Here is a 14,673-nt window from a genome sequence, read left to right on the forward strand (position 1 = left end):
TCTATGGATCACTATGTCATTTACAAAATTTTACAACCTGTTATTATCGCCACGTATATTTTTACACAGCAAATAAAAAAGTTCCAATTGGAATTAAATATTTTTATTTTCACCGTTTGACTAATTAGTTGTAATATAATAATTTAATTTAATTTTGAATAATAAAAAATAACATTAGGTACAGTCGTTATGTGCGGTAAACACGATTTAAGTATAAATATTGCAACTCACTTAAAAAACTACACTCGATTGAACAAAAAATTGGATTTGAAATTCCTGAAATGTACTACATCCATCGTAGATTTCTTCTGCTTTCGTTTTTCACACTACTGTACAACATCCAAGCCAACACGGCGCCAATGATCTGCAAAATACCACAGATAAACTCGAATATTTAAGAAAAAAAAATTGAGACATAATCCTCGCCGCTACCACTCACCTCGCCAATAATCAAAATCCAACTGACCACACCGAACATGAGCATCTTGCCCGACAGGTACTCCTCAAACTTCGACTGACAGCCCTCCTTGTAGATGTTATCGACGATTTGGCAGTTGCGGTCCTTGCAACATGTGCGCGGTATGTCGTGTTGGATGCGATGATAGTCGTCGGTGTTGTTGACCCCACAGCAGTGCAGCTACAACAACAACAAAAAAATAATAATAATAATTGGAAATTAATTTTGATTAATGCGAAAAAGTGAAGTAAATGAAATAAACTACTATTTTTCGTCTCGGTATGCATCTGCGTATATGTGTGTATACATACCCAATTCTCGTAGTAGGCCAAAGCGCCGGGCTCTTTCAACTCGTATTCCCACAGCTCCTCGAAGCCGTCGTGCACGCTGCCCGCCAGCCCATCCTTGGTGCCTTGTGAGGCCATCGCAGCCAAAATGAGTTGCAAAAGTATCAACACTATTAAGCTGATGATGTACTGTGCGGGTGTGGAGGCATTACAAACATAATTACTTGATTTGCATTTCTATATAAATACACCCTCGTGAGGTGCACTTTGTTTATTTACGGTACTTACAGCAATCAATTTCCTGCGTGACTCGTGTATCGCCGCCAAGCAACCGAATATTGAAATCACCACAATTATAATACCCAGCGTAATTATGAGTCCACCGGCTAAATTCTCACCATGATCGATGTTGTTGTTGGCCGCGCTGACCAGTACGAATATGCCAAATGCGATTACAACAATGCCAAGCAGCTGAAAAATAATTGGAGTTATTGTTCAATTTGCTTAATAACAAATATACTCGTATGATTAGTTAAATACAGAGTGTGAGAAAAAGAAACTTAAATTTTAACAAAAAAATATAAATGTATATGTGTATACCATGTGATCATATTTGACCCGGACTGACAAAAAAAAAACTACATTTTCATATATTTCAATACAAATCTTTATTATCGCATTCAAATCAGGCTCCTTTTGTGCCAACACAAGCATGCCAACGCTTAAACCAATTTTCCATATACTGTAGGTAGATGGACGACTCGCATAAAGCATCTGGTCAATATATGTATATGTGTGTAAACTATTTTGTATTTATGTAAATGGCTTTAAAGTTACAAATTAAATAAATGTCAAGAGACTGATTTTGCACTGGACCTCAATAGGTAGCATTATTTACAATAGCTCCTGAAATACAGCTCATAAAACATATTCTTTTGCGACAGATACCTTTACGAGGCTGAAAATTCTATAGAAATTCCAATAATGTCTCTGAAACAGTCTTATAAAAAATGCATTTCCCTCGGCAAAACTGGGTTTCGATTTAGTTTTGAGTTGGAAATTGATATGTCCCCACTCAAATAACGAGCCTAGGGCGGTCAGATTGCAAACATGAGAAAATATGCTTAATTGGCAGTCAAGAGGATACGATGGGTCTAATTTTCTTTTCGGCAGTCGGTTCTACGACTCTTAATGTTGAGTTTTAAACTCCAACATCTTTTTTATGTTGTTTGGAATGAATACTAGATTGAAACCCCTATTGGCTGCCAAGAATATGCTAAAATATGGTTAGAGACAGGTGTTTACAACAAAGGCAAAGGCAACAATGCGCTAATGATGCAAAAAGCAAAAAATAATTTGTTATAAACACCTTCATATATTATAAACCTCAACAATCCCTGCAGAAAATCTAATTACTCTGGCGGAAATACCAAGGCAGTATCTTTGTGATAAACGGTCTCTGCCTCTGTGACATGATAATAACTTATACTTATTAGCGTAGTTATCAAAATAGTAAAAAAAATTATAAAATGATACATATCGTTAAATTAATTTTGCATTCTTCGTTACTTTTGAAATTAATTAATTTAATATCTTAAGCTACCAGGGTTGCAGCAAATGCAATTAATATTAAAAAAAGGACAGTTTCTCAGCGCTAGCAAAGTCTTGGGCTGTATCTATTCATTCGAATTCATTATCAATGCTGCAGGATTTTACTTAACTTATCCGATTAAATAACTTTCTTAAAGAGTTCACTGATGTGAGAAATACCTAAACCCACTAAAAGCTACGCTATTCATATATTAAAAATTATTCAGAAATTCAATCGATTTCTGTTTGTTTCTTGTCCACGCAAACCTTTCTAACGTGTCAACTAAAACCAACTTTATCCAAAATTTTCCAGCAAGGTACGCGAATATTTGATACTTATAAATGCATGCGTCGTACTTGTTGTATTACTCGCCACTGCAGTTAAGGCCATACAAAAAAAAATTAAAATTAAAATAATACTTTAACTATTACTCACCGTAAATATGAAATTTAGCAACAACAACAAATGCTTTGTTGTAGTTTTACCTAAGCCCATTGTGCAGCTTTTAAAATTATGTTTTTTTTTTTATTAAAAATATTTGCCGTTAATTTAGTAGAATTCCAATATATTTCATTCAGCTGCTGATGTAACCGTATCAACTCACTTTTGATGGTTTGCCAAGACAAAAATGGTAAAACAACTTACGAAGCCTAAAACTTTTCGCACACTTGTGGTAAATTTCGCGCTTTTCCGAAATGACGGCAATTATGTTATGTTGCAAGTTTACAAGTGAAAATTAAATATGTGTAAAATAGCTTAAGCAAGTGATTTCACACGTTTTTTACAACTTTTTTTTATAGAAAAAATTTCATTAACCCTTCGCCACTCACCACTCGCCTCAATCACTGCACCGGTCTCAGCGCGCGTTCGTAAACTGACTAAAAACACTGCATCTAAAATTTAACAAAAATCCCACATACTTATTCTATATTATATGGAAATCTATAGAATTTTATACTTTAACAATATTTTTATTTTGAAACGCTCATGCCCGTGTGCATATGTGTATGTATGTATGTATAATTGTGTGTGGGCACATTCACTTGGTGGGGGAGATCATGCGACGCAAATGAGTTGTTTGGTTAAGGCTATGTGCATAGTGCAGCAGTGATCAGAGCGTGGAACGGTAGAAAGAGATCAATAAAGAGTGAGGTGAGAGCGTAGAACGAAAGAAAATAAATTGCTGATGAAAAATGAAATTTAAACATTTTTTAAAGCAGCTTTAGGTTGAAAATTTTGTATTTCTTTACATAGTACTAGTATAGTACTATTTATTAGCAATTATATTGTATATTAATAATAATATAAAAGTAAACAAAAAATAATTAAAAATACGTTTTCATTAAAAAATGTTTCCCTAAAAATACTTAGAAAAAATGTTCCTAACGTTATAAAAAAAAAATCAAATAACCTTTTCCTTAAAAATTTTCTAAACAAAATTTCGAAATTTTTCAATTTTAAAAATATTTAATTTCAATAGTCCATATATGGTAATTATTTAGAAAAAATGTTCCTAATATCATGAAAATAAAAATTTAAGTAACATTTTAATTCGCATTCTGTTTTTCTTAAAAAAAAATTCGGAATTTCCCAATTAAAAAAAAAAATTAAATTTCAAAAATCTACTTGTATTCATATGCGAATTGGAAAAAATATTCCTAATATTATTAAAAGAAATTAAAATTACCTTTCTCTTAAAAATTTTTTTAACAAAATTTAAAAATTTTCCAATTTAAGAAAATTAAATTTTAATAGTCCATATAAATATTTAGAAAAACGTATTCCTTATGGAAACAAAAACTAAATTTCCTTTAAATTTTTTTTAAAAAACACTCAAAATTTTCCAATCAAAAATATTAAATTTTACTAGTCCAAATAATAATTTACTAAAAGTATTCATCATATTATGAAAACAAAACTTAAAACAAAATATTCTTTAAAAATTTTCCAAACAAAAAAATTTTATTTTAATTGCGCATATAAATATATTTAGAAAAAATATTTCTAATATCATGAAATAAAATTTAAATTCAATTTCATTACAAATTTTCTAAAAAAAAATTTAAATTTCAACAGTCTTATTTTTTAATTAGTATAAACTTTTGAAAATTAAATTTATATTGACACATGTATGTATATTATATTATTTTTTATTGCAGAAACATATAAATAAATTCTCTTTTTTCGTTTTTATTAATTTTTTTTTCTATTTATTTATTATTTATTTTCTGCGCTACCGAATTTCACTGTGCTCATAGCCTTAAGCGCCACTCTATATATAATTGTTTTGCTGCTGGCAGCGGTAGTGCGGTGAGCGGGCGGCGAGGTCGTGTTGATCTCGCTCAGCGTGCACAATTCACTTTTACTGCTCATCCGTTAGCTGTTTGCAATTGTTGGTGATCAACTTCATTTTTGACTGGTTGAGGCTTTTATTTAATAATGTGGTTGTCGCTGGCTATTGACGCTTCTCATCTGTTAGCTGCTACTTGTGTTAGCTTACTGTATTTAGCTGATTTTATTGTTGTTTTTTCTTGTTTCGTGTTCTACTAGCTCTCATTTGTGACATATTTTTGCTGCATTACGCTTTTAGTTGCAGTCTTTAAATTTGTTCTCATTTCGAAAGATTGCTAAAATCCCGTGACAATGTAGAACAACAATAAGTTTGCTACTCGCGCATTGATTTATTTATCGCTTGCTCTCGTTGACTCTCTCTTCTTCTCACTCTCGTGATTGTTCCTTCAATTTGCATTTCCAGTTTTACTTTTTATGGCTTTTATACCAATTTTTTTAATTCGTACGCATTAATTTGTATTTATGATTTTTTTTATTGTTTTTTTTTCGATTTTTATGCTTATTCTGTTTACTTAATTTTCTTTGTATTCTTATTTTTATTTAGTTTTTGTTATTTTTTTATTGCGTGGGACTGTATTTCCATGTTTTTCGTTTACATTCACTTGTCGAACGGGTTGATTTTCATGGTCAATTTTCAGCATATACATTGTAGTTAAGTTTAGTCATAAATCAAACACTAGATGCGTTGCGTCTGTAAAGCGATTTTCGTATCTGTGCCAAAAAGGCGGCAAGCAAAATACATGAATCATAATTTCTAAATCTTTCGATCAAATAAACTAGGGTCTACGTAATGGGAACGCGATGAATTTTTTGGCTGGATTGTCAGATGATCGAAATTCTTCAGTAACTGTGAAAGAGTGAAATATTTTGGGATGCTTTTACAGTAGTTATCAATTAAATTCAAAGTGGATAGACCTCAAGTAGACTAGTTCATAATTAATCGGAAGTCGCAGGATCTCTTGCACATAAAGACATCGAATCTAAGGACAATCTTTTCGATTCCAACGCTGTTCAATGGTGTTCTAAAACATCGTATGTTTGAAGCTAGTTCAGAGCACAATTGTCTACGGTATTTATGCCAAAGACAATTCGAAATAATATTCCATGTTGCTGATATGAAAGATTGCGTATACGTCGTGGCGTATGCGTTGGATATTAAGCTTGTAATTGATAATTTTCCTTGCCACCTAAATTGGTTTAAGCTCTGAAATCTTACATTCTGCGCAAAATTCAATGAAATAGTTTTCATCATTTGTACTGTAATAAGATAAATACTGGAAATGATCGAAAACCTAGTCAAAATTCTGGTTTTTGACAAATTGGCGGCTTCACCAAAAAAACATAGTTTTTTCTGAAAAGATTTACACTTCCGTGTGTAATAAAAAAAAAACAATATTAATATGAAAATTTGTAATCATTTGATTCTTGTAATCCTTGAATCCATCTTAGATATACACATTACCTGAAAATTTCAAGTCGATCAGTTTCGGAGAAAATTTTCAAATATACATATATACATTAGAAATTTTTTTGAAACTCACAAGAGGATACAACCCCTAAATGCAAACATGTCTCGATCTTTTCATACTTAAGAGATATGTATAGGCCTTTAGTTTCTTTAGCGATTTATGGCCTCAATGCTGGGCTTATGCCGCATTTATTCGAGTGGGATTCCTATATAAGGTAACCAGTTTTTATTTGGTTTTTTTTTTATAAGAGTTGCCACCTGTTTGAAAAGTTTAAAAGAAATAAAATATTATAGTACTAGTATCAAACTAAACATGTTTTGAAAAGATTTTTATAGATTTGCTTTTTTCGAAGAGTTGCCACCTGTTTGAAATATTGAAAATAAATAAAAATAATATTATAATATGAGTATTTAACTACAAATGTTTATGAAGGATTTTAATAGGATATAATATTTCCGAGAGTTGTCACCTGTTGCGATTGGATACTTGTCGGTTTTCCGATATCTTCTTGTGTTCTAGCGTTGAACCCTTGTATCGCCAGTGGGCTCAGCAAGCGCTGGTCAATTACCAGAACTTGTGTCACTGCAAGATCCTTCTGGCCCACAGTAAACCACTTAGCCTCTTTTAGCAAAGTCAATCTTGCCACAATTGCAGATGTTCTGATTGGACTATACAATAGGTTCAAACGCGGTGTGGCTAAATATTCTGTCGTCGCTCTATGCCAAAGCTATATGGGCGAAGACAGGGAATCAACTTTCCACTTTCTTCCCTATTGCCGAGCTTTTGCCAGACTGAGATTAAAATACCTCGGTAACCACACCTTTGGAGAAATTGCTATTGACCGCATAAATAAATCTGTGGTAAGCTTATAATGCTTTGTTGATCTATGAAAATCTGGTGTTCCACTTTTAGAAGTTTATGGGTAACTCAAAGAACGAATATCTGTTCTAGTGGGATTCATCAATTTTACCTAACCTGCCACCTGTTGAAAATTTTTCATTTAAACATAGTTTTTAAAATAAATTCAATTGCTTCTCAATTGCTCATTCTTTTGATAAATATGTGTTTCATGTCATAAAATTAGTATTTAGATTGTTTAAAAAATAATAATATAGTCAAAATTCATAAATAAAAATTTTTGCATTCGAGTTTATTTTACTTCAAGGTTACCATAAATTGTGTTACTTACAATTAAACAACAATATATTTTTTTATAAAAATTATATAAGAACGTAACTAAATTTTTTAAGGTCTAGGTTTAGCTTGCATAATAATAATTGACTAATAATTTACAATATTTCTCCTAATTTATATTAATAATATATCAATTCAACATATGTATATATGTGTGTGTAACAATACTATGTAGTGCAAAGGAACGAGGTATTTGCATTTTGTATTTAACTCTCCGCACCCTCCTCAGTTGTAGAAACGAATGCGATCGCGATAATTTCGGATGCTATCAAGCAAAATGCAAGCAAAGACGGAGCCAATTAACTGCAAAAAATACCATTTTATTAAAGTTATCGCACTCCTCTATACAAGTTTGAGAAAGCTTACCTCCGTGATAATCAAACACCAGCTAATAGTGTTAAAGCTGCTCGTCTTCTCAGTCAAATATTCGCCGAATTTCTTCTCACAACCATCCACATAGAGATTTAGAACGTTCGTACAGTCCTGGTAGCGACAACAGCTGGGCGGCGGAACTTTGTCCATGAGAAAATAGTCATTGGCGCTGCTCTTGCCGCAGCACTGGAGCTGTAAGTAGGAAATTAATAATATTTTAGTAGAGCGAAAGTAGATAAATATTTGGGTTACAGGATGCTGTTTTCTAGGTATGTGAAATGAGTATATAATATTTGTGGGTAATAAATCACTTATAAATCTTACCCACTCTTCATAAAAAGACAATGTTGTATTTTTATTCGTATTTCGCTTATCCCAGAGTTCATCGAAACCGCGCTGTAAACCACTTGAAAGGCTGCCACTAGTTGCCGTGTAGCTGATGCTCACGAGAAATATTTGTATAACCAGCAAAATGACTAAAATAACAGCATACTGAAAAGAAAATAGAGATTATTTAATTTTTTTTTTTTGTTATAATATTTATCTGTTATATTGCTTTGCAAATATGCTAAGTTTACTCGAAAATTGAAACTCTGCTCTTTTTAGCTTCATTAGTTTTCTTTTGAAAGCAGGTAACTACCGATTTTTTCTAATTTTCGAATAAAAAGGCATTTTACAGAGACTTTAAGAGTATGAGTGATGACTTTTAACGATTCAAAAGTACTTTGAGGTTATATTGAGGTGTCGTCGTTGATTTTGAACATTCCGGTTGCAGAAACGGATTTAGAATTAACGTAGAACTGTAGCAGTAATCCTAAAAATTAATGACAATTGCCCCTAAGCAGACAATATCAAATCTGCAAGTATATTTCCGACTGCTCTAGTGATGCGGCTTAAACTTTAAAGGGCCCGAAGAATGTGGAAAAGAAGGTTAACTAAATATTTATTAAAGTATGGTGAACGATAAATAATATTCTTGGCGCTGTGATACTGATGCTCTTTTGGGCCAAAAATTTCATAATTTACTCAAAACGAATTTTATGTTCTAAATGCATTCAGCTGATGTTACTGAGTTTAAAATTAGTGAACTAGGAACTTATGTGAAAAAGACTAAGACACCTGTATAAGCAGTCACATACGTTAGAATTATTTCGGTACAACTATTTAAACAATTAAATGTAACTGTTTTATAGTTGTACTTTATTTTGATATATACAGTTATAAGCTTTAATTAAGCGGCCCTTTGGTGCAGTGGATAGCACATTGGACTTCTAATCCAAAGGTCGCGGGTTCGATCCCCGCAAGGGCTCTAGAAAGTTCTATTTTGCCCTTAACAGTACGTTAGCATTTGAATTAGTCGTCTACGAGTTGTAGCATTCGAAATTCGAGGTTTTTAACTGTGTTGAAACCAATTCAGAATTCAAGTCATCTCAAAATATTCCTCAAGCTTTTTCAAATCAATATACATATGTATAATTTATATACTTACATAATGGATCATAACTTACACTTATCAACATGCTTTTAGACTCCATATAAGTTGCAGCACAGCCAAAGACCGCCATCACCAGTAACACTGCTCCCAGTAGTACAATTACTATGGCAACAAGGGTTTCACTATTATCCACATCAATTTCTCCAATATTACTATGTAGCCAAGCTCCAAACCACATTAGAGTTACACCCATGATCTAAAAATAAAGAGAAAGAATAAGAAAGAAATTGAAATTTCTCGAACTAATATTATATTTAAGCTCGTAATATTCTTTGCAGTTTTTTAATATTAATACAGGAGCTGAAGCAAATCCCTAAACAAGCTATAAACTCCATATTACTTGTTGATAATAAAATATTTAGGGAGAGTACATAGTGAAACAAGAAAAATGCTGTGATTTAAAGAACGAGTAAAAAAGAAGATAAAAATACTTCCAAATACAGCTTCCTAATAGCTATTTTACCATCCAATAAATTTGAGTCTAGTCAAGCTCATTTAAAATGCGCGTATTAACCAAATCCATAAAAAAATATCTTAGATTGGTATAACCTTTTTATATTCTTGTGAAGTTTGATCTTCAGTTGTCAATTATTGTAGTGTTTGAGTTGCACAACGCATTCAGTAAAGATCGTGAAGTCAACGAAAACATGCGAAATGCGATCTTATGGATCGACTCAACACATTTTGATTAATGTTTTGGGTGTGAAGCGTGTCAATGCTAGACTCGTACCAAAAGATCCAGAACTGATGTGTCGGCGCTTCTTGGATTCAGTGGATAGCACATTGGACTTCTAATCCAAAGGTCGCGGGTTCGATCCCCACAAGGGCTCTAGGAAATCATATTTTCTTGAATATGGTCTTGTTCTCCTATAACAGTTCCTACAGGGGCACTGTAATCTTGAACATTAATCTGTTGTCAAATTTCAAAAAGTGATTACTACCTGCTCCTCCAGGTCCTTCTTCATCTTGCCATACGGAGTTTCAGTGAAAAAGTTCGGCAAGGTAAATTATAGGAATCAACCTCATTTCAGCTGTGCATTAACTTTAAAAAATCTCTCGACGTAGTCGTGTTTAATGTCTCAATAATGCGCAAGCCGTCGTTAAATCGGTTCACAAAGACTTACATTTAAGTTTCAAGATCATGTTTACAGATTCTAGTCTTCTAATGAAATGCCATAAAAGTTGACTAATTGTATGCTTTCCTAGGAGCCCAAGGTGTGAACTAATGGAATTTTCTATCTCGTGTGGATGCCACAGTAGACAGTCTTACATAAGGACCGATTAACTCTTTTTATAAATTCAGTCTTCAGTGAATTTCCCAACTTCACTTGGTCACTAGCTTCTGTTTTGATGAATGTTGAACGGCAGACAGTAAATGCAAGAAAAAAAGACAGTGAATTCTTTCGAATTTAAGGAGGCCCTATTAGGAAAGGTAAGACTGGAAATCTTGTCGGACGCTAACTGTCAAAGTTATATGGAAGCAGGTGAGGTAGAAACGCACTTCTCCTTTATTGTCCAGATTTCCCAAGGCTAAAGCCGGAATTAATATAAGCCACCTCAATAAATTTCTGGCATATTTAGGTATGACATTGGACCGGCGTTCTCAGCTGTCTAAATGGGATCTTCTTTTGGATCGACCTGCTAACCTGGCCTTAAGGTCCAAATAAACTTCGGAAAAAGTATTTTGTTTTGTTCGCTTTCGATTGTCGATCAAGTATACTAAAGCATTACTTCTCAACACCTACAACCACCTGTAACCCACCTGTGTGATTATGAACATGTGGCTACGATTTTCTATAGCCAATTAAGTTGTACCCACACACGCATTTATTTTTGAAAATAACAGTTTCACAAATCCCAATAACATTTGCCACTACTGTACACAATTTTTATTTTGAAAGCTTTGTTGAAAGCTCAAAAACGCTCAAACTTCAAAAAGTTTGCACAACTGTTTTCACAAACGGTTTTTCAAATATTGCTTATATACGCTTGCGATGCAGAAGGAAGAAAAGAAAGTGCAAACAGAAATTTGAAATGACAACAAAACAAAAAAATAAAAATGAAATGTTTAACAAAACAAGAAATGAAACTTAAAAAACAACAAAAAACCTCACATACATATAGTATAGTATGTATGTATGTGTTTGTGGCTGATTGCATTAAAAATGAGAAAAGCGTAAAGAACGGTCAAACTTTGCAGTTTATTTTTAAATAGTCGCACACAATATGACTAATTTTTGTCATCAACGTCTGCAAGCAATGCGCTAAATTGCCAAGGTAAATAACGGAAAAGTGAAAATGTGTCTCATTGAAGAGACGTAATTAGGTGAAAGAGAATATAAGAATTTTAGAAATTAATTAAGTGAATTAAATGCAATTTTTAGCCAATGAACAAGATGTACACAATTGACTTAATATTAACCTTTTTTATACTCTCGCAACCTGTTGATACAGAGTATAATAGTTTTGTTCACCTAACGGTTGTTTGTATCACCTAAAACTAATCGAGTTAGATATAGGGTTATATATATATAAATGATCAGGATGAAGAGACGAGTTGAAATCCGGGTGACTGTCTGTCCGTCCGTCCGTCCGTCCGTCCGTGCAAGCTCCAACTTGAGTAAAAATTGAGATATCTTTATGAAACTTGGTAGACATGTTTCTTGGTACCGTGAGACGGTTGGTATTGCAGATGGGCGTAATCGGACCACTGCCACGCCCACAAAACGCCATTAATCAAAAACAAATAACTTGCCATAACTAAGCTCCGCAATAAGATACAAGACTGTTATTTGGTACACAGGATCACATTAGAAAGGGGCATCTGCAGTTAAAACTTTTTTTTAAAACGTGGGCGTGGTCCCGCCTCTAATAGGTTTAATGTGCATATCTCCTAAACCGCTAATGCTATATTAACAAAATTCACTGGAAGCAAATGTTTTTAGCACTTCTATTGACGGTGTGAAAACAGTTGAAATCGGGTGGCAACTCCGCCCACTCCCCATATAACGGTACTGTTAAAAACTACTAAAAGCGCGATAAATCAAGCACTAAACACGCCAGAGTCATTAAATTTTATCTCTGGGATGGTATGAGATGACTTTATAGGAACCGCGTTCAAAATTAGACAGTGGGCGTGGCACAGCCCACTTTTAGGCTAAAACCCATATCTTGAGATCTGCTCACCAAATTCGGTGCATAACGTTCTTTTCATGTTTCTATGTCACAGTGCAAAAATGGGCGAAATCGGACTACAACCACGCCTACTTTCCATATAACACCATTTTAAATTCCATCTGATTATTTCACTTTCCACTATGCAAATCAGGCAACAATGACTGTATCGGGATAAAACTTTGCGTGAATAATGCGATTAAAGTATGCCACCTTGTGGCCAAAAATTGTCTAAATCGAACCAAAACTGTTTAAGCCCCTAAGTACTAAATATGTGGACCCCATTGCCTATAGTTGACCTTCTACCGAAAATATCAGTCAATCCACAAAGAAATCTCAAACGAGTATACTATTTGACTTTGCGAGAGTATAAAATGTTCGGTTACATCCGAACTTAGCCCTTCCTTACTTGTTTAAATTTATTTTTATGCTTTATTTGTTGCTTAGTATTTTATTTTTTCACATTTTATTTTTAATGGTTGCTTATATCACCCGGCGGATCGCATAAACCTTTAGCATTTTAAAAAGTAACGAAACTTTATATTGCAAACATGTGCATAGTGTTGGAATTTCGCATCTCACTAACTACTAATTAATAAATCGCCACTACACTATTTCCTTTAAATTTCTATTTTTAATCCTATCAGCTCCCTTGGGATTACATACAAACATGGCCCTGACATAGGATAATTCTGTTTGAAAACTTATTGAAATGGGTCCATATATTCTCATATCCCCTTATATTAATATAATGGTATATGTTCCTCCGGTTGACTTTATACCGTATTAGTGCTCCATATGTAAGATATAGTATAAGTAATCTGACTACGGTTAACATAATGTAAGTTGATTCTGAAAGTAAATTCAAAAATTATTATTTTCCCTAAAGTCCGTCTGTTCATCTGTATATATGCGAACCAATTACTCGTTTTTAAGGTATCTATCTAAAATTTTGTACAAGCCCTTTTTTCAAAAAGATGCTCGCTTGTCGGAACCGCCAATATCGGACTACTATAGTATATAGCTGCCATACAAACTGAACGATCGGTATCAAATTCTTGTATGGAAAAGTATTTCATTTGACGAGATATCTTCACAAAATTTACCATAGACTATTGTCCAAAACAACGGTATGATCTCTGCAGAAGTATTAGATCGGACCACTATAGCCTATAGTTGCCATACAAACTCAAGACCCAGTATGGAAAGCCTTTTTATTTCAAGAGATATCTTTATGAAATTTGGCATCTATTATTATACAAAGTAAGAATACAATTTCCAAAAAAAATTTCAGATCGGATCATATATGGAACCTTAGTTTTTATTTCACAATATTTTGTTGAATTTTCGCAATACTTACAGCACATATCGCATTAAATACGAATAACGTGACTTTCAAGCGCTTCCTGGTGCAGCGAATCATTTTCGTTTCTTGAACAGCTGTTCTCTATATCCAGCCTCTAACGGTCTTTTATAAAATTGTTTATATAATATATAGATGTATGTGCGTATATATATTATTTAAATTAATAAAACACTTATTGCTGTCAAAATAATACTGTTATTCTCATTTACTTGTTAACTTTTTACATATACATATGTATGTATGTAAGTATGTAGGCACAACAATTAAAAATAAAAACAATTACACAATAGATTCTACTTGTAACAAATTCCGTTACGCTAAAAAATTCACAAGACACTGCTCTTGTAGTACTAAAGACCGATCGTCACCGGCGCATCCGCAGCCTCTTTCGAAGCTCTTTCACGTAGCTTTTTAAACTGAATCGACAATAAGCAGCAACTAAACGACAAAGTGGCCCTGACGATCTCATCTGATCTGCTCTGTTTTGCGCTGCCAACTGTAGTAGTACCTTAGCGGAGCGATGAGCTCAACGATGACAAAATTTCCGATCGCCATGTCATAAGAAAATCTTGAAAAAACCAAAAAAACTGAAAAAAATGTCGACAAATTGCTAATAATTCTCTTTAGTATTTGCTAGCTTTCGCTTCGGTGGCGCGCTTTTGTTTTTATGCTTTCACTCACTTGTTGTTGTTATTATAGTTGTTGGCAGCTTTATCATTGGCAATAGAAAAAATCTGTTGTTGTCTTTCACTCTCAGTTGTCATTCAGACGCTCTACAGCGAAGACACACATTTACGAAAAAACATGTATATGTTTGTGTGTGTCTGTATGTATGCAAATATTTCGTCGAAGATTCTCCACCAAGAACGCCAACTCGCACACATAGTCTCCACAGCCGACCAATAAAATGCAATAA

The 14,673-nt window shown here is 33.4% G+C and overlaps 2 protein-coding genes and 1 non-coding gene across 3 annotated transcripts; 1 reads left to right on the forward strand and 2 right to left on the reverse strand.

The window, feature by feature from the left end:
- Positions 1–87: 87 nt before the first annotated feature.
- Tsp42Ei (Tetraspanin 42Ei) lies at positions 88–3,223 on the reverse strand. The gene is made up of 6 exons (XM_014247317.3): positions 2,940–3,223; positions 2,771–2,837; positions 1,033–1,215; positions 769–933; positions 440–637; positions 88–364 (listed from the first exon to the last, which is right to left on the reverse strand). Exons 2-6 carry the CDS (start codon positions 2,828–2,830, stop codon positions 287–289), a joined length of 684 nt encoding a protein of 227 aa, XP_014102792.2. The 5' UTR covers positions 2,831–2,837; positions 2,940–3,223; the 3' UTR covers positions 88–286.
- A 4,054-nt stretch (positions 3,224–7,277) lies between these two features.
- On the reverse strand, positions 7,278–14,245 carry Tsp42Eh (Tetraspanin 42Eh). Its single transcript, XM_014247354.3, has 5 exons — positions 13,752–14,245; positions 9,231–9,413; positions 8,047–8,214; positions 7,717–7,914; positions 7,278–7,653 (listed from the first exon to the last, which is right to left on the reverse strand). Exons 1-5 carry the CDS (start codon positions 13,812–13,814, stop codon positions 7,576–7,578), a joined length of 690 nt encoding a protein of 229 aa, XP_014102829.1. The 5' UTR covers positions 13,815–14,245; the 3' UTR covers positions 7,278–7,575.
- On the forward strand, positions 8,960–9,032 carry TRNAR-UCU (transfer RNA arginine (anticodon UCU)). Its single transcript has one exon. It is a non-coding gene; the product is annotated as a tRNA-Arg (tRNA).
- Positions 14,246–14,673: the final 428 nt, after the last annotated feature.

Source organism: Bactrocera oleae, chromosome 4 (assembly GCF_042242935.1).
Source record: "Bactrocera oleae isolate idBacOlea1 chromosome 4, idBacOlea1, whole genome shotgun sequence".
Lineage (NCBI taxonomy): Eukaryota > Metazoa > Arthropoda > Insecta > Diptera > Tephritidae > Bactrocera > Bactrocera oleae.